Source organism: Lonchura striata, chromosome 10, assembly GCF_050655825.1.
Source record: "Lonchura striata isolate lonStrDom1 chromosome 10, ASM5065582v1, whole genome shotgun sequence".
NCBI lineage: Eukaryota > Metazoa > Chordata > Aves > Passeriformes > Estrildidae > Lonchura > Lonchura striata.
In genome coordinates, this window is record NC_140712.1 from 21,574,070 (window position 1) to 21,594,933 (window position 20,864).

The 20,864-nt window shown below is 43.6% G+C and overlaps 1 protein-coding gene across 3 annotated transcripts in view; it reads right to left on the minus strand.

Moving 5' to 3' along the window:
• The window catches only part of IGF1R (insulin like growth factor 1 receptor), a 171,297-nt gene extending 151,404 nt beyond the window's left edge, over positions 1-19,893 (minus strand). For 2 of the 3 annotated variants that reach the window (XM_021552606.4, XM_021552605.4), the window contains exon 1: positions 19,655-19,893. In XM_021552606.4, the coding sequence (XP_021408281.1) occupies positions 19,655-19,748 (94 nt within the window). In that variant the 5' untranslated portion in view covers positions 19,749-19,893. Of the gene's footprint in view, positions 1-18,194; positions 18,900-19,654 lie in introns of those variants that run through there. The other variant, XM_085588922.1, reaches the window with a different exon arrangement.
• Positions 19,894-20,864: the final 971 nt, after the last annotated feature.

A 20,864-nucleotide genomic window follows, 5' to 3' on the forward strand; every position in this document is an offset into this window, starting at 1 on the left:
TTGCATCAGAACACAATTTAAGGCAAATGTGAACCAAAGTAGCTATATCAGGAGGAGTTCCTACATGAACTCACTTTCCTGGTGAATTGGATGCTTCTGACTCACTTTTAGTATCACAAACCCAGCCCAAGCAAGGGAAGTGTCCTTTGTTCCACAAAGGCAGCATTCACACGGTATTTATTGTCTTGGAGGCACCACAGCACAATAACCATGGAAAAACAGAACCAAACACCTCTGTGATACCACTCAAGGAGAGTCCCTCCTCAAACAAAACATCCTTAATGCACACAGGTGAGAAGCTACCAGGCAAACAAGGTTAAGCATGGGAAACCAGAGCTCTTTAGGCACAGTCAACCACCGGAACTCCAGGAGTTTCATTTCTCTGAAAATACAAGAAAAGCTTGAGTATAGGATTTTCAACATATCTATGCAGATGTTCTCATCAGCAATTGATTGAACCTTACTGTAAAACAGTAAAAATAAAAAATAAAATAACCTAAATAGATATAACTTCTTAAAAAGAGAAGAGCCAACAGTGGTTTACTTCCAGCTGCTTCCCACACTTAAATTCAAGGTGACATTTCAGCCCATACTGTTTCACATTTACACACTGCCCAAGACATTGGATTTCCAACCTCACACGCAGTTTTTAGACACTGCCTAGATGCACTGTGGGTGATGCACGATGCTGCAATTCTGGTGAGCAGAACACTTTGGGTATTTAACCAGTCAGGCTCTGCTAAGTTCTATTGCTTGGCAACTGCAATTCCTGTCACCATATCCACTTTCATCAGAAGAGCACTGGAATGGCAGAGCAAGCAGGAAAATTATTATTCACCCTCTGGTAGGTGCTTCTGGAGAGCCTGGGTGCAACAGGTTACCCTGATGCATTTCTAACAAATTCCCTCTTGAGAAAGCAGTGGGTCCAAGAGGGTGAGACAAATAAATCCATGGCACCCTTCATTCAGCAGCTCCTCATCAGGGATTACCTACTCCAGCCCCCTTCTCAGCCAAAACTGGGGGGAAGAGTGTTGCAAGAAGGGTGTTGCAAGACTTTGGGGGGAAGAGGATGCAGGAAGTTACAGGAGATGGGACTAGGACAAACCAAGAAATATCAAACCTGCATGCTGCTCTAGGCAACCCCAACTTCAGGAACCTCCCCTCACTGGGATCTGCAGCAGCACAGATTTATTCCAGAAGGTAAATCAAGGCACAACCAAGATGGAGGGCTCAGTCTTCATCACTTGTTTTACCCTTTACCTCATATACACACCCCTCTCCCACCTAAAGGCACAGATAAGCCTGACTGTAGCTAGCTCCCTGGCACTATTTCACTATTTGTTGTGGTCATGAAGAAGATAATGTAAGAAATTAGAAGAAATTTGAGTCAGAAAAGATAGATAACATCAAGGAGAGAAAAACAACCGAGTGAAAGTTTTGCTTTGTTTTTATAGTGGATATCTACAGAGGGATGTACACAAAATGAGATTTTAACTCGGGTACACAACTTTAAAGTCATCTTTAAAATAAGCTTGCTGCATTCACCATGAAAAAATTAATCTAAACATGCTTTTCTAGGTTTAACCTGAACTGATTCTTGAAATGCACCATTTTTTGAAAGATCTCATTCTCTCAAAAAGCAATTTTCACCTTAGACAGGGGGGACACAACACACTAGAAGTTTCCAGACTCGAATTTTCTTAACTGCAATAGAACTTAACTGCCATGACCTAGTTGATGGAATTAAAATATCATATCCTCCCTGGAGGAACTATGGAGTGAACAACTGCTGTCAAAAGGTGGTTTAGCACCACAACACCTGGAACCTCAGCCTGTGAGCAGGTGTGTTTCTTCAGCAAAGTATTAACAAATGTGCACTACTTAATATTTAAATTATTATAGAAAATATATTTATAATTAACCAGTGATAAGAAATCTTTCCTTAGAGAACTTTGATTAAAAATTAAACAGTGAACTTTATCCACTGCAAGAGATGAAAGGAGGAACTAGACAAAGGGAAGCAAGAGAAACCACATGAACCCTGTAATATACTCCTAAATATATAAGCCTAAGTGACATATTCTTTAGTTTCATTGCATTCAGAAACCTTTTTATCATGATAACAATTCAGACACTTTACATTCTGCAAGATAGACAAAAAAATATTAGCTGATCTGAATAGCTGCCATCTCCCAAACAGAGGGACCACCCAAAAAAATAATTCTGAATGTCTCCTGATGAGAAGGAAACTGACACACGAACAGAAGCTGCTTACAAGACTTGAGAATTAGGCTTCATGACTGCATCAAAGCAAACCTCTCTCTGGACCCAGACTACATTGAAAAAAGTTTTGGTGAGACTGTTTCCTTCGGACACAAGGAAGGTTTCTCTCCAAGCTCTGAAATCCCACAACTAATTATAGCACCCCACATCCTTCCCCACCATCATCAACAGCAAAACCAGCTGCCAATCTGGGAAGTAGAAGAAGAATGTAATCTCTACTGTGCCACTACAGCCACCCCAAAAAAGGCATTCTCCTGCCTGCAGTTATGATTTGCCTGCCCAAACAACATGAAGTCCCATCAGCCAGAGAGCTCCTGCCAACACAAGCCGTGCTGCCGGGGCGGGTGCTCGGTGGCACAACCGCGCCAGGTAACAGCGCCACATCCACGTCCAAACACAAAGCTTTAAACCAAGCCAGAGAAAGAAAAACAGAAAGTAAGAGGAGGGGGGAAAAGCACAAGTAAAAAGGTTTTGGACAAGAACACCCTCCTTTCCAGCTGCCAGCTTGAAGGTGAACTGGTGTGGGAGCAGAGGTGATGGACAGCCCTCGGCCTCGCCTCACCCGTCTGACAGCTCGGCCGGCCTCGCTCCACTGTTGTGAAAGAAAACCACGGTATTTGTGCAAGGCTAGTTGGTTCCACGTTAAGAAAACACATCTGAGCCGACAGTGCTTTGCTTTACCACATGCCAGCTTCATTCAGCTTCAGAGTCAGAAACCAGGACTCGGTCTCCTCATTGCCTCCACAGTTAACCAGCAATTTAGGACACAGAGAAAGTCCTGAACTCAGAACCACCCCTGATCAGGGAAAGGGCCACACTGCCTTTAACAGAAAACTTCCTAGTCCACTTTAGAAAGCATGAGTGCCCAAAGAAGGAGGTCCCTAAGTGACAGGAATGACTGTGTTGGGTAACGCTGCATAAAGACGTGAACAATGGAACAGATAAAAACAAAGAAATTCAAAGAAAGAGACCGGGAAGCAACCTTTCTTTTGGTGCGAACTTGTGCACACCCATGTAAGCGAGATAAGAAACAGGAATAGGGCTTCATAGAGACCGTTAATTTATTCAAATGTCACAACAAAAAGAGAATACTGTCACCAACAGACCCTGGGAGCTCCAGGCAGCTAAACCAATCCAAAGGGTGACAGTTTATCAGAAAGGAAAGGCTGGTCAAAGGAAGTAATGAAGCAGATATCTATCAAAGAACAAAAAGCAGATCTGAGCACAGAGCCAGAAGCAAGACTGCACCAGAACTTACAAATGAAGTGTAAAACACCAGACTTGGCAATCCTGCTGCCAAGGAATTATTTACCACCCCACGATCAATATCACAATACACACAGAGACGAGTATTTTTATCTCAACCTCCATTTGACCCGGTGGGAGCTACAGACACTTTCTCACACTAATTCACATATTTCAAGGAGAGTCAAGATGGGAAAAAAGGAGTTGGAAGCATTTCAGGTTCTGTCTTATTTCAGCCCATTTTCACTGAATCATACCAAAACTATCTGAGGGAATAGTTCAGAATTGATTTGTGCTACCCAAGACCTGATCAGTAAAGCAAAATATTCAAGGATCACGGGAAGAGGTTTTGTTCATGCATTGAGCCAAATCCTGGTTGTGATGTTAGTCCTTTCAAGTCTTTGCCCTTCCTTCAGTGCATCAAAAGCATCTCTTAAAATTCCTCTGAAAAGCCTGGACAAGTGCCTGAACTTCCAAGATCTATTCTCTATAGCCTTGAGCAAGAGTGATAGGAAATAAGCTTTCCTTCTCAATGGCTACTTTTAAGTTTAAAAAAAAAAAAAAAAAAAAAAAGGCAACCACTATTGGAAACTGCAGCTCAGAAAATAGGGAAGGAGGGGAAGGCAATGGAGGGAGGAAGAAGAGGTCTCATTTTCAGAGAATCAAGTTGAAAAGTCCTTATTTCAGTGAACTGGCAAATAGTGTGTTAGACATCTTGCTTCTGAAACATAACCACGCTAAAGGGAAAAGGGTTAATTATGTCCCTTATGCTCCAGAGTATTTCAACAGGCTACATATTATGTTCTTCTGAAGGGCAAGTTGTTCTTTTATTTATTGTTTAAAGCACAAACATAAACATGAAGTCTCCAACCCTAAGGTGGTGATTACTACTTTTACCTAAGCAGAAATGCAGGGCTGCAGGCTTTCTCTGCTATAAAGCTTTTAAACCTGTTCTGTTCCTCTGACATTTTCCCCCCTCACTCTTCTCTGATAGAGATCACAAAAACAACTAAGACATCTGACATACAGGAGAACATCCTGCTGATTAAGAGAAAACAAGAGCACATTACTCTTGAGAGGATACAAAGCACCACTTCCTAATGTGTTCTACTCTGTCAGCACAACAGGCTTGTCATTTCAAAGGGAAACTGGTCATATTGATTTTTTCCAAAACATAAGTATTAAAAAAATATTATACATTTAATTGGTCTTAACAAAGTCTTCTTGTAGTGGGCACATCAACAGAGATCCTACAAGGCAGGATATAAGGTATCAAGGTGTGGCTGTAAGTATTTGGAAGATTCTCTGCAGCATTGGGAACTACCAAGATCGCTGCTCATAAGCTTCTTGCAGCTCCTTTAAACCTCAGTACGACTGAGAGGTGTCTTTAAAGTGTGGCAACTCTTACTCCTGAATTCACAACACCCTGAACAAACATCATACTTTGCTGAAAACCAGTGTCCTTTCCATGCCTCACCAAATTTCAACCACGCAAATCAGTGCTCCCTGTTTGCTCAACTTTTTCTAGAGGAAAGGAAAGCTCTTTACACCCTCTCAGAGAAATTTATTCCTCTCGTTGTTCCTTTGCAAAAGCCAGACCAAGTGAATCAGCTCCTCTGACTGAAAACCGCACACCCAGCCTGTCAGGAAGCAGTCAGTATTTTTTTTTCCTGTTGTGTTTACAAATTCAAAATCTGAGCTGTTCTCAGACAGCAGGGTCAGCTATCTCTTTTTCTGCCATTCCCATTTTTCGTCAACCTTCATTACGGCAACACTGAGAAAAACTTGTATATGCTTTCCAAGGAAAAGGTATATTTCTTCTTCTCCTGCTTCTTTATTTCTTTTTTAACACAGTATATCAGAGTGTACAGCCAGGACAGGTTTCAGTGGTTCAAAGACCATCTGAAAAGTTAGACAGAACACAGGTTGTTACTTCCCCTTTGAGAATACCCCTTCAGAACAATTCTTTGAAATCAGGATTTTGTGAGGGATGCAGCAGAGGCGCATCCTCCCACCTCCTCTTAGTCCTCCAGGGAACTAAACTAAGTTCTCTCTTCCTGAAGTGATAATTCAAGGCTTCTTTATAGCTTGTTTCCAGTATAACTCAGAACAGTGTGCATCCTCCCTTTAATTTCTTCCAACAAATCCTGTTTCAGCAGAATTTACTCTCACATATGCAACGTGGGCAGAGTCTAGTAATATGACTTAATAGTTCCTAACCAAAGAAAAAAAAAGGTTTTGCTAACAGTAAGCTCTAGGAAGGAAAAAGAGAAATTTTAAATCTTACCTGCACTTACCAGCATTTCTAATTACTATCTGTCAAAAGAGCATTCCCATCACAAGAACAAAGCTGCAGAATGACAGATAATTTGCCATCCATCAAAAGGTAATTGCAAACAACGACAACAGACACACAAAATGTTCTGTGTCCCATCCCACTGCTGCCCCTGCATCCCCCCTCTGCCACTGTGCCTCGCTGCAGAGGAGCAAGGCACTGCCACAGCAACAGCACTGGAGCACGGGGATTTCAGGGGAGAATGAATGGTCTGAGCCAAGCAACAGAAACACGGGGACACTAGAAAGAACTCCAGTACTGAGGAGACAAATGAGAACTTTAATCTTCAGTTTCTATCATTAGCCACTGAGGATGCCTCTTCCCCCCACCTGGCTGCGGGGTGAGCGTGTTCTCGTGTGCAGATTACCATTGCTGGGAGGTAACTCAGCCGGCCAGACCATCACACACACACCTGTTCTCACTGCAGACACCCCTGTCCTGACACCCAGGGCAGCGTTGAGTTACTCCGGAGAGAGTCACTTCCACATTCCACCCTCCAACTCCCCTCCAAGAAGCGATCAGTCACTCTCAGCTTTCACACTTCAGTAATTTCGGAATCAACAGGAAATGGAGATCAATTGTGATTTTACTAACTCAATAGTGACTCATCATTCAACTCCCTGTAGCCTTCGAATTCATCTGTGAAGAGACGCGATAGCGAGGCCAAATTAAAAATAGCAAATCTGGCTCACTCACAATTAACACTCACTTGTCCATCAGATTTGCCCCAGATTGCGAAATTTTTGGGATTGCGACATTCTGACAGTTTTGCGTCAGATCCAAACGCACTCACAATTTGCCTTTCTCAACTCAACCAGGAAAAATAATCAATGGGAAAATGTATTATATAAATCAACTGTGCCACACCCTCTAACATCCATCCACCACTCATTTTGAACATGTCTAAATAAGAGTTAACTCTGCCTATCGGTGTTCCCAGCTACTGACAATGAATCTTTTATTCTTCATATTATGAAAACACTCTCAAATCATTAATTTCTTTCTGCTTACACAACCTTCAAGCCAAAAAAAAAAACCCACATTTGCATGAAATCGAAAGTCAATAAAAAACAATTATTTCATTTACAAAAATAGAAAATCATTTTATATAAACCACTTAAATGCATTCTTCTAAAAATAAACTTAATTACAAATCTAACATGAAATTGTAACAGCATATATTAGGGCAAATGCCTACTGTAATTTGAATAAAATAAAAATAGTCAGCATATAATTTACACTAAAAAAAAAGTTGGGGACTGGTGAATTTGCTGTTCAGCGCTCTCTTGGAGCCACCCTTTGATGAAATGCTCAGAGAGCTTTTACCTTCAACAGCTACTTCTGCAGTGCTTCATTTCAGTTTACTCCAATGGTTCAGTTCAATGAGCTCTTAATCCCAAATTAAGAAGGACTCCCTGCATAGAAACCTGTGAAACAGTCAGTGGGCAAGGTCTATGAACTTTTAACTTTTGAGAAACAATGACAAACTATTTTCTCTGTTTATTTTATTTTAATCATGCCTCTCTTTCACACTTGGAGTTTTAATTAAGTCTCAAAACCCAGATCTTCTGCATTTCAATTAAAATTCCATTTTCCATCCAAATAAAAAAATAACACAAATGAGAAGTAATCTACCAGAAAATACATCATTTGCCATTTTGTCACTTAAAAATGTGAAAATTAAGGATCTGAGCCAATGCATCCAAGGCATCTAATTATTTACATGAATTTGTAGAAACACATTGCTATTCACTAGCAAAAAGGTCTGTACTTTCAAAAATGGTTGTTTGTGAATCAGAGTTCTAACAGCTGTCAGTCATTACAAAAATCCAACTAAAAAATGCAAAATGAGATTAAAACTGTGTATTCAGAGCAAGCTCTTCCTGTTTGCTGTTATAAGTCACTATGAAAACCATTTACTTCATCTCAATAAAAGAAAAAGCAATACATACTAGCAGCGCTCTGAGGCCTTCATACTAAGGAAGAAACAAACTTTGAAGGACAGATTGGACCAAAATTCACAACATTTTCACCAGAAGGTTGCAAAGCCACGGGATCCCATCCCCCTGGCCTCTCACAGTTCACTTCCATGAGAACAGAGGGGAATGCACACAGCCAGGCTGTGCAGACATCCTAAATGGAGCAGCCCTCCCTCTTCCTGCAAAACTCAGTAAACATGGCAAGACAATTACATCCTCAGCCCCTTCGCTCTCCCCTTCTCCCCATGAAACAGGATTCACCTCCTCCCATGTCAGCAGCTCTGGGAGAAGCTGCAAGGGCATTAAACATAAACTCGAGATGCTGGGAGCAGGGACAGACATGCTGAGCTCAGAGCAGTGTTTTGGTCCTGCAGTGAACAAGGGCTGTGGCCCACACGTGCAACAAGCAGGAAACACTACAGAGCTGCACTTTTCTGTGAGCAGCTGCTCCTGAAGGAAGAGAAATCCCATGGAATGAGCACAGCATCCCAGCACAACCCACCTCAACTCTTGTTTCACTCTGGCTGCACGTGACAGCAGGTAATGCTCACAGCTGCCTGTGAAAACCTGGGTGTATTTTTAGTGTAATATACTATCTCCTTATCAGTCAGCTGATGCCAACACCCCCATTCTCACACTCCTGCTCAGATGCAGTCATGGAACGCCTGGCAAGGAGCAGCTTCCCAGTGGAAGTGCTGTCACCTGGATGACAGAGCCACACAAGCATCCCAAGTCACGTCCCTGCTGCAGCCACGAAGCCTTTAACCACCCCCCAAGGACAGCACTTTCAGTATTTCACAAATGGGGAGGGAAATGCAGACACCCGGAGGAGGAATACAATTTCTTCCCAACCCTTCAATACTGGCAGCTCCTGAAGCACGAGATGTGATCACTCCCTATTTTAGCATGCATGACTACCAATGCTCACACGAATTATCTGGTTCCTTTTAAAATCCAGTATTTAAAATTACAGTATTTAACTTGAGGCTTTTCTATCCAGCTAGTGGATGGATAAAGGTGAATGCACCAGTATCAACATCTTGCTATGTTTTATTTGCTCTTTGTTAAAAGGAAGACCCTTGCTCTGAATTTATACTTTTCAAATCAGTATTTAAGCAAAATTAAATCTGGAAAGAAAAACAAATGTGAACACAACTATGCAGCATTATGATTCCCACATCTGATTCCCACATTCCAACTCTCTTTCCCTTCAACACTGCAATGTATTACAGACAAATTTAAAAATAAAGTCACTGATATCAACTACAAAGACACCAAGAAAATCCTCAGACAATGTTGGCTTAGCCAGTGGAATGTGTAATTCTTGCTTACATACTATCACTTTCTTTCATGAAAAATACTGGAAATATCTTTTTGCCAGGTTAACCAACTCTGACTTCAATCTTGCTGACATTTCTTAAGTAGAGCTGAATAATTCCATTCATATGCAAATGGTACAATAAGTCGTGAGTAGCAGCATTTGCAGCTCCCTCACAGAGATGAGCATTTACTCTCCCCAAGCCTCATCCACAGTGATGCACCCAAAATGATATCGGGCCCTAAAGGTACAGCCTCAGCAATTTACAGAAGGAATATCTTCAGCCTTGATGTTTGTTGGTTTTTTTTCCACTTTGTGGGGTATTTTTAAATATTAAGGAGATGAAAGAATCGAGAACTGAGATTGCATCTGTTGCCATCACAATTTAACCACAGTCCATGTATTTATACAATGGAATCTCCAAAATAACACTGCATCTGTTAAGATGACAGTGATTTTCCATGGGCTGCTCTGTGTTGTAGCAGAGTTACTCTAAAGCTGTCGCTTTTGAAGTGCTGATTGCGATCCACCCCAAATTCTTTTCATAATCTTCCTCAAACGTGATGAATTATAAAGCTGATGTGTTCCTCGGTGTGGCTTGGGAACAACAAAACCCTCATACATCTCATCAGTGGGCATTTGGCACTGAAGTCTCACAGCTAATGCAACATGTTTATTTAAACAATGAACTACCCAAAGAGCTCACAGCCCGTGTACAAACAGATGTGTGTTTCATGTGTGCTCTGCTGCAGCCCAGAACCTCCAGCACACACACTCCACTGCACTTCTGTGCCTGATTCCTGCAGGATAACAACGCCACTGACTTGGAAGGGCCTTTGTTCCTTCACTGGCCACTTCACAACCACAACCCACCTAAGAATATCTAAGCATATCTAAGCATGAATCTTAAAAGAGACTAACACCAGAATTTGAACATTCAGTATGTATGTCATGCCTGTTGTTGAGACATAGTAAAAAGGAAAATATTTGTCCACGTAGTCAGCCTACTCCAGTGTGACAAAAATATAAACATTTTATTAGCAGTCACACAAAAAAAGAAACAAACAAACCTTCAGTTACTTCCAGGCAGGACCCTGGCAGGCTCAAGTCAGCCTCTAACCAAGCCAAATTTCAAGTTTGAAATAACCAAGTTGCTTTTCTTACACCCCATTGCTACTCTTTTCTACAGGGACAACTGCAGACACCCCAGCTCCACAAAGGGTGTAGCTGCTGGGAATACCAACATTACTTAGTAACACAACATCTCCACATCCAAGGTGCGAAAGCAGCAGGAATAACAACAGACCCTTTGACTTTTTGCATCCTCCTGCACATACAAGCGGTCACACATCCTACTGGTCTCCAACTTCCCCCAGTCTCCAGTCTCTCAGGTCTGAGGAAGAGAAGCAAAGTGCACAGAGTAACTGTAACTTACACGCATCTCTGAACACAAGTGGATATTCACTCATTCCTTACATCACAGGAGACACAGTGTTTGCAAGGGACCAATAAATTTACATCCGCCTCACAAACGAACAACATGACAAAAGCTTCAGCCACAATGAACTGAAACATGATGTAAACTGCAGCATCACACACTACTTCCTCCTGCTGGGGTTCAGAACAACCAGAGAGAAACAACAGCTAATCCAGTAGCGGAAGTCAGGCTCTATCCCAATTCCAGTAGGCTCCCCCTTCCATTCAGTGGAACTCTGAACTCTTAAAAGTTTGTGTCATCACCCTGCTGAGTCTCTCTATAGTTGGTTCTTGGCTGAAAGAAAGGTAGAACTACCTGAAAGCTTAAAAAAACCTAATCCATGCTATGTTAAGTCCAGCAGTATTTTGGAGAACACACCAAATCCCCAGTGGGACACATGGAATTTGACTAAGGAAGACAACTTAACTACACATCAAAAATCGCAGAAAATAGAAAAAAAGAACATAATAAAACTAATTTCTGCCCTGGCAGAGCACAGGGACAGGGCAAACAAGGAATTTCCATTGCCATTTCAACTCTTCACACTTCAGTCAAGTGTTACTCTGAGGTCAGCTGAGCTGAGCAAACACGTGTCTGTTCCTACCGTGCAGGGCTGGTTCCTCACTCCCTGCCCAACATGAACAGAGTGCACTCTTCAAATCTTTCAAGGCTACTCTCACACAGACAGACCCAAGGGGATGTGAGAAGAGCAGCAGGGAAATAAAAAGTACTACTTGTAGAAGGTCAAAATGTGGAGACAACTCTAAACTGAAGCCAATGGACATAATAAGGAAAGCAGCCCAGCGAGATGCAGGGATAAAGCCCTTCCCTGCAAGCACAAGCCAATTTTCTTGTAAGAAGTTGGTTATAGACAGTTTCCAGGGGCAGCTGTCACCAGATCTTTCTCCAAAATGCTGTATCCCTTTGACTAAGGCTTAAGATTTGAACTATCCCTGTCTACAAGAAGACCTTCCACTTTCAGAAAATCCTGCAATCATTTTTATGGCTGCTCTATCACACATCATTATGGGGGCTTCTTCCCCTACCCCATAAATTCCTTTGGGAGCTTGCTTCTCAAGTATAATGAGCTGCCTGTCTACAGAATCAGGAAAATCAGCACTGAGCCAATTTCTGTTTGGGGAAGCCACTTCTGCATCCAAGAGACCTGAAATTCTCTTTCCCCACCACTAACTCTCTCCAAACACAATGGCTCAGCTCAGCTCCTGCAGACTTTTACTGGAAGACTTCTCAAGCTGAGTACCACGATCCATATACAAATCAGACACCGGGTCCCACTAAGTACAAGCACCTTGCTAGAACAGCTCTTACAAACCCACAGCAATGCTAACAGAGAAGAGGAAATAAAACAAAGTGATGCCACCCTAACCTCAGCAACACACAGCAATCAGCAGACTCTTTCAACTGCTGTGCTTAAACTTTTCATCCCATAAATGCTCTCCCTGTTGCAGCAGAAATGTGTCTGTAACTAAAAACAAAGCGAGCAAAACATCACCTTGGTCCTCCCTGCAGCTTCGTCTCATCTGTCTTACACAAGAACTGCCACTACACCATAGTTTGGAGATAATGATGTACTTTCACTGGAGAATCACACACTCAGCTGCAGTTACCTACTGTATTCCAGTAGTAACAAATGGGAGAGATACTTCAAAGAGCACATTATCCCAGCTCTAATTTATGCATGCTCCCTCTTACCATCAAGCCATTTATTTTAAACCTGTCAGATATACTTGTAACATAGCATCATGAATAATTTAGAAAGTAATCTGTATAAACCAAGTTTATAAACTTAACAGCAGGTACAGTACCTTTCATTCAAGCAGACTGCTCTCTGATAAAGTACAAGGGATCTTTGACTACTTCAGCATGTATTCATTTCATGCATCCTGAACTTCAAAAAATTCTTCTTTCCTGCCTCCAATCAAACCCTCTGCTATTTGAACAGTATTGTGTAAGGAGCTCACTTAAATGAGTAGTGTAATAATTTGCAAATTGTTCATACTAAAGGAAAAAAAAACTACAAAGCTGCTGGAAACAGTCAGTAAAAATGACCCATCACCAATTCAACAGCAGGGGAAAACCACTCATGTAAAGTTTGTCATTAAAAACTCTTCACGTTTCCTGCATCTGCCTGATGTTGTCACTTTCTGACACTGCTCCCAGCACAGGCAGAAGGGATGTTCGACAAAGAACTCCCAAAAAAGCCCACCTGTTAAGAGAAAGTGTTTTGATCAGTTGATGCTCACACTTCCAAGTAAACAGAGCTATCTTTACAGCATGTAATGGCACCAATAAGGGGCTGGAGATAACATTCCCTGACCGGTCACAGAGCTATTGCAGCAACGTGTGCCTTGCTGGCAACACAGGCAAACAAACTCATTCAGCCAGGAGACCTGCCCCAAACACACACCTTCACAAAGCAAGGATTCATCGAAGCAGGACACACACACCAAACTTATAAACTATGGTGGTAAAGCACATACACGTGCAGTACAACCGTTTCCTGCTTTAAAAGATTTATCTGTATCACATACACATTTTTGAGTCAACAATGAAACAAAGTCTTAAAACCCAACACGGTCAGCACCTCGGTGACAGCAGGAATTACTGCTCTAAGTTATTATTAAAGTGACTTTGTGCTGCTGCAAAAGTGTACATTTGGTATTCTACCCAATTATTTACTGGTGGATTGGTCCTCTAAAGGAATAAACTTAGTACTTTATTGGGGCGTGAGATCCATTCTCCTCAGACAGGTCAAAGAAAATAGTCTCATTGAAAAATTATCTGGGAAGTCCCTGAAATATATAAATGTTTGTTCCTGCTCATACCATCAAGTTTACCAAAAAAGAAACAGACTAACTAGAAATGTACAGGGCTGGATACTCCAAAATAAATAAATAAATAAAATTCTGTTACATTAAAGATTAATTAAGGAGATGCATTCTGGCAAACCTGGGTGAGTTGTTAAGGTTTAACTCACCCTTATCACAAACAGACTAACTGGAAATGTACAAGTCTGGATACTCCAAAATAATTAAATAAATAAAATTCTGTTACATTAAGGCTTAGGAGTCATATGCAAATCAATCTGTAAATAAAGAAACAACGGTTTTGCTTTTCAGCACATTTTAAACAATCTCGTGCCACAACAGCAACTTCCTGAGGATATCAACACTGAGGAAGTTAATTGGTGTCTCACAAGATATCCTAAGGGAATGGCTCATGTTTTGCATTTGCAAAGGTTAGAAAGCAAAACTTTGTGATAAGGGCGAGTTAAACCTTCACAACACACCCGGGCTTGCCAGAATGCATCTCCTTAATTAATTAATAAATCAAACTGTTATCAAACTTAATGAGCAAAACCAAGAAGTCCTGTCTAAAGGAACCAGAATCTATCTTTGAGCTTGAGGACTCGGTACAGCTGTTTGCAGAGCACAGAAATGTATGAATGAACACTGTGTGCTGCTGATCATTTGCTGGTCCTCAAAGTTTCTCTCAGACAGTTCTGGACACAAAAAAAAAGACAAATATAGTACTCCAGAAATCAGTCCAGATTGTACCTGTCATGACTTGGCTCACAGGGGAAAAAAAGCAGCCCAAAAAACCACACACAAGACAGGCTGGCTAACAACCACCAATGTGTCTTCATCAACTGCTGTTTGTTGAGTTCTGCTTTTGTACAATAAAAAAAAAAAAAAAAAAAAAAAAAAGTGAAACTATTCTAAGTGGCTTTCATAAATCACAAAAACTAATCCAACTAACCTACACAAAGAAGCTGTCTATACAATTTACAGTGATAGAAAAATTATACATGTCAAATAGATCAAAATACTAAAACAGTATTTCTGCCTTTCAAACACATCACTGCATTCCCAAAGTCTTTCTGCACACAAACTCTTAAAAGCAGCACATTCCATTAGCACCAAAGCCCAGAAACCCTAAAAGCTTAGCTCTGTCAGGAAGATCCAAACTAAACTGCAACTACAAATCTGCAACAATTTTAATTATGAGACTCCCGAGACAAATACCTAAACTGTAGTTTTTTTCTAAAATTTAGCATCCACAGTGGTTTTCAATAATAAACTGCAGTTTACCCATTCCTATGCAGGCACTCACACACAAATAAAAAACAGCTGCTACTTGATAACATCCGAAAGCATTTCCAAATGTGAAAGCTTTAAACTGAGATCCAAGTAAGAATGTATTTAATTTCATAGACCAAAGTTCCAGGAATTTTTTCAGCTTTTCAAGTACAATAATGCTCATGAAGTTCATTAACTTAACTACAGATAATTCAGATAAATATACTAACTTCTTAAAAATAATTGAATTCAGCACATTTTGTAAGTTATGAGCTTTAGAGCCATTACAGATGATGAGCTAGATAAGTTGTTTGCTGTGTGGGATCACAAAGTTAACATCCAGTGTGAGAAAAACAGGTTTTCTGCATGTGTTATTGCCTCTCTCTCTCTCTCTCAAAGTTCAGGACCATAAACAAACTTCTCTACAATTAAGTTTGCGGTAGCTCACAATTCACACAGATGGAATATACACAATATAATTAATCATTTAACAAAACTGCCTCTTCTACTCTCACTGAGATAATCATTCCAGTGATCACTGGTAAAATCTACCTCAGAGTAAAAAGAAAACAAAAATTACTGGGGAAGAGAAAAGGCATTAGTTAAACATGAACTGAAATTATCCTTTAAAGCTAATAGTTTCAGCCCTGAAATGGATTTTAATTTTAAATGTTAGATGCTTAAAAAAAAATTCTCCTCCAAGATCTCCTTAGTACATGCCAGTTTAGCAGAAAATTAAACAGGATTTGAAACAACTTTTCGCATAGTAACACATACTGATAGAAATTAATTATTTACAAATGAAGACAGATTAAAAAACCATCATGTGGATGCTCTTTAACATTAGATTTTGTGTGTATCTTTCAAGATGAAAACAATTTCAGCATCACTGGCATGTGCTTTAACTATACCCTAGAATTAGTTTGGAGGAAAAACACATCAGGGAAAAGCTGACACAAAAATTAACACAGTAGTTGATCGTATCTGAGCAATTTCCCTATTAAACTAAATAAATCATGTCTTCTGTTGTGCTGAAGTCAATCTAATTGATCTGTCTTCTTGCTCTCGGCAGCCCTTTCCTTCCCTCACTTCTCAGAGCATAAGAACTAAGTTAAATTTTCTTCACTTTACACACACAAAACCCCCCAGTGTTTCTCCCTCAAATGTTGGTTCAACACTGAAACTTCCAACACACCCTTTTTCCACACCCATCCCTCTGCTTCCCCACGTTCAACACATTTTGCCTGATATTAGCTAAGTCCCTTCCATTTCCTAACCCTCTCAGTTTCTGACTCACACGAGCCTTTGCTCCAGTTCTGGTTTGCAAACCTGAAGTCCAACCCAACACAATCAAGAAAAGGTCCAAGGACTGCCAGGCTCACTCTCCTTGCCCCGGACTCCGGGCACCATCACTCTCTGCACACCTCCCTCCGCTCCCCTTTCTGCTGAACTCCCTGATGCCAGCTCCTCACTGGCTCTGGCATTGTCTATTCACAACCTCAATTCCAGCAGGAATTATCCAGCTCCCAGTTACCAACGTTCCCTAACCACTGGGTGTACAGGAAAATGCTGATGCAAAAGCGAGGTGTGTGTAACGCTGACACTCAGCAGGTCATGAGGGCTTTACTAAGCAACCTGGGAGAGAGATTAAGCATCAGCATGAGCTACTGTTCATTATCAGAAACACAACATCCAGCCTGGATAGACAAACAAAAGCCCTGCGCTAACATGAGCAGACCCATCAAGATATCCATCAATCTGAAGTACTATCACACCTAAAACTATTATTTTCCTTCTAAGTGTTTAACCCATTCCCTCCTAGACATTCCCTCTGTAAACACACAGAAAGCTGAAAATCAAAATCCCCATCGTGCTCAAGGGAGAAAAGGAAGAAAACATCGTGTTTATGCCTCATCCTAAACACACCCCCAGCATCAAACAGCCTCCAATAGTTGTAGCTTTATGCATCAAATGCATAGGTATAGCATCCCAAACTCTAGCTTAATGAAAGGTCTTCTCATTTCCATTTTTGTGCCGTTCTAACAACTATCTCAGGGAATTCTCAGCATTTTTTAAGTACTTTTTCTGAATCAGAAGCTTTCCACTGAAGTTACCTGCATTTTAAAGAGGTTTCTGTCACATAACTACACACACATTTTATATAATTTAGCATTAAAGGGATGGGTCTCTCCCCTCCAGTTGTAACTCCTTTGTATTCCTATTTAGGAATGCCTTGCTTGTTTGACCGAAAATGGAAGTGCCTTTTAGCTATGACACAGTATATATGAAAAACAAATAAAAATTAAGATTAATCTTCCTTCCACTATTATGGGGAGAGAGAAGAATATGAAGAGATGTAAAACATCTGCTCTGGAGATCATTTTTCCCCCTAACAGCAAAATTCTTTCAGCAATAACTCGTGAAAACAAAGGCTATTAAACTGTAAACTACAAAGGCAATCGATTAGAGGCAGTATTCAGCTAAGACAAGTTTTTCAGCATATCTTCCCGTATTTAAATGCCTGGATCTTCTTCAGAAGATATTTCATTTGGGATGTTCATTTTAGGTAAGTGGTAACCACAAACACTTCAGAGGACTAGAACCTAAAATCCTGACATACTCTTCCTGCGTTACTTCATTGTTGGGTGAGCATTTTTATTTCAAGGTACTTTGTACCAGGTAAGACAAGGAAAACAATTCTAAGTGTGTATCCTAGCAGTTTAAGGATGCATCAAATCTCCTCCTCCTCCTGTTCTGTTTCTCCACGCTACTGGATCCTTTGTAAGCCCTTCCCTGAAGAAGGGCACGGGGGTTTTGTTTTTGAACTTAAAGATTAATCTCCCTTCTTGAAAACAGCTCTAGCCAAAAAGTTCAACTCATGGAAGTAAGACTGCAGCTCTCCAGCCCTAGCTGGCCCAAAAGCCTAGACTGGGCCTTAATTTGCAAGGAGTTAACAGGCATTTACTGCCTAACGAAACATAATTATTACTCAACATGCATTACAGGCTCCGTCTATGTGCTTCTTGCTCACTTATCTTTTTTTGTGTACTTGGCCTCACTGCCAGTGCATCCAAAGAACTTCCCTTTCTTTTCAATCTGAAACCACTACTTGTAGAAAAGCCCTCCTGCCTCCTGAATTCCTTCCCTTTACATTTAAAATGGAGAAATTTGATCTCCTCGTTCCTTCCCTCCAACAGCGCATATCTTTCTGAAAGGGAGAGGCACACAACAGCTCCAGGAGTGTATTGAAAAACACACGGCAGAAGAAATTAAAGCATCAGGATGCAGTACAGGAACATCCCTGATTCTGCAGACGCTGAAGGAGAGGGAGCACTGTTTAAAATGGTTGGGCTCCAAGGCACATTTACCATCTCCCCGTATACAGAAATACTCCAGGAAGAAAAGGGAAGGCTAATTTCATGCAAGAGATCCTCAATCCAGCGTGAGCCCGACATACCAGGAGAAAACCGATCAGCCCCGGGATTAATCCGGCGATGATTGCAGTGTAATCAATGGCAGCGCAGCCCTCCCTGCCCCCTCGATTCCCCCTGCGCCCGAGAGGGGCGGGCACTGCAACACAATCACAGGTTGGGAACGCACAAAAACAAAGTCGGGGCTCTGGCAGCTCCCGAGCGAGGCGGGCGGGCGCGGGGATGGGCAGAGGCTCCGCGGCAGGAGGGAGCCGATCCACGTTCTCCCGGTGCTCCCGGGGAAGCGGCTCGCACGCTGCTCCAACCTCGGCGCTGGCTGCAACACGGCCGCTTGGAAAAATGCATCCCCCTCAGATCGCAGCCCGTTCCGCCATCAAACCTTTCTATTTACGCACAAACGTCAATGTGCGAATTAATTCCCTTTTTAAAATTAACGGCAGCCCGTGGCCTTTAGATTGCGGGATGCCGCCGTAATTCCGCACACAGCGAGTGAAACCCCTCCTCGGCGGTAAAAGGCAAGGCGTTCATTTCCAGGAATTCCTCACTCACTACAGCAGGTTCCTGCATACAGCCTCTAAATATTGACAGAGATCAAGCTCCTTCCATGAGGGGGAAAGCGAGCGGAGTCCTCCCCAGCCCGCGAGTGTTTACTACGCAGCTCGCAGCCCTGGCTGCGGCGCCTGAGCGCTGCCCCGCGCTCGGGGGGGACACAAAGGAGGGGCACGGCCCCCTCCGCCGGGCTCGGGGCTGCGGCGCTGCCGACCCGTGTGTACAGCCAGGCAGCCGCCTCCCGGGGAGGAAGGCGGGCATGGCAGGGAGGGAGACGCGCAGCCCCGGGTTGTTAAACGTGCTGGAGGAGCAGACGCGTAACAGGAGGAAAACACGCAGAGCCCCGCGGGCAGGGGCGAGACCCGCTCGGCGCCGCGGCGGGAAACGGCGGGAGCGCCCCTCACAGCCGCGGGCAGGGAGCCCTCACACGGGCCCCGGGGCCAACAGGGACCCCCACAAGGACAGGGAGCCCCTCGCACACAGCCCAGACACGCAGGGAAGCCCCTCACGCACACACACGGCGAGGGAGCCCCTCGCACAGGGAACCCCATCGCACACACGGGGAACCCCTTCGGCAGCCCCCTCTCACACACACACACACACACAGGGAGCCCCTCACGCACACACCCAAACACAGGGAGCCCCTCACGCATCCCCACACAGGCAGGGAGCCCCCCCCATCACCAGCCCACTCACACACATTCATACAGGGACCCCCCCTCACATACACGCGCAACACCCACATACACACACACACGTTCACACAGGGACACGCACACACACAAGGGAGCCCCCCACACACAAACACCGGTACCCCTCACGCCCCCCCAAACACGCACAGGCAGCCGCCGCCCTCGCCCCCTCCCCGGCAGCCTGACTCGGGGGCTCCCTCACCGCGGGGTCCCCCGCAGCACCCCCGGGCACGCACTGTACTCACTTTCCCCATTTGTTGGCCACAGACAAAGTGCGGCGAAAACGAGCAGGAACCCCCAGACGACGGCGAGGGACCCTCCTCCAGCGCCAGACTTCATTCCTCTTTCTTTAATTGGACAAAATCCCCCTTTCCGAAAACAAAACAAAGCAAAAAGAAGTCCAAAATTGTTCACTTTCTTTCCTCTCCCCGTCCTCTAAAAATAACGAGCGGCGGAGGAGCAGCGGGGCAGGGTAAATAAATCCACGTTGCCTCAAGAAATGAAGGAAAAAAAAAAAAAAGGAAAAAAAAAAAAAAAAAACACGACCCTTCGGAGCGGCAAACCGGAGGGTTGTTGAGGTCCCTGGGTGTTGATCTTCCGGAGCAAGCACACCAAAAATACACAGATATTCACGATGTATTAACGGCAACAACAAGGCATGGAAGCCCCGGGGCGACGCTGTCTCCGGGGCGGCGGGGCGGGCTCGGGGCGGCGGGCGGGGGGCGCCGCCGTCTCCCCTCAGCGCTGGCTGCGGTGGTACATCGTGCACAGGAGCCGCAAACACGAGGCACATCGGGGCTGGCAGTCGGCATCTTCAACCTCCATTTTCAAACACCGCACACACGCACACACACAGAGACACAAAAACTGGGAGGGCCGCGGAGGGAGGGGAAGGGGGGGGCGCGACCCAGACAATCCTATTACAAAACAACAACAGCTCCGCCGTCCCCCCGCGCGGGGACGGGGCTGCCCCGGCGGGATCCCCGCGGCTCCGCTCCCCGCTCCGCCGGGGAGGGTGGGGGGTACACCCCACGCACAACCACCACCCACAACAACACCGCCGCCGCCACCACGAGTCCGGCTGCCTGCAGAGGCTCGAAATGCAGAATTTGGGTCGAAAATGAATTAAAAAGGCTTCCCCCCCTACTCCTCCTCTTCCTCTCCTCGGCGCGGCTGCCACAAGGTCCTTCTCAAAAAAAAAAAAAAAAAAAAAAAAAAGAAGAAGGAAAAAAAAAAGAGAAAAAAAAGCCGAATCCAGGACACACACACAAAGCAGCAGCAGCAGCGGCAGCAGCAGCGGGGCGAGCGGAGCGCTCAGCACCCCGCCTCCTCCCCCCGCAGCTCTCCTCTTCGCATCCCTCCGAGCCGCCTTGCCATCGCGGCGGGGGCGGGGGGGAGGAGGACGACGACAACAACAACAACAACAAAAACCACCCAGCGAATTTGTAAATCCTT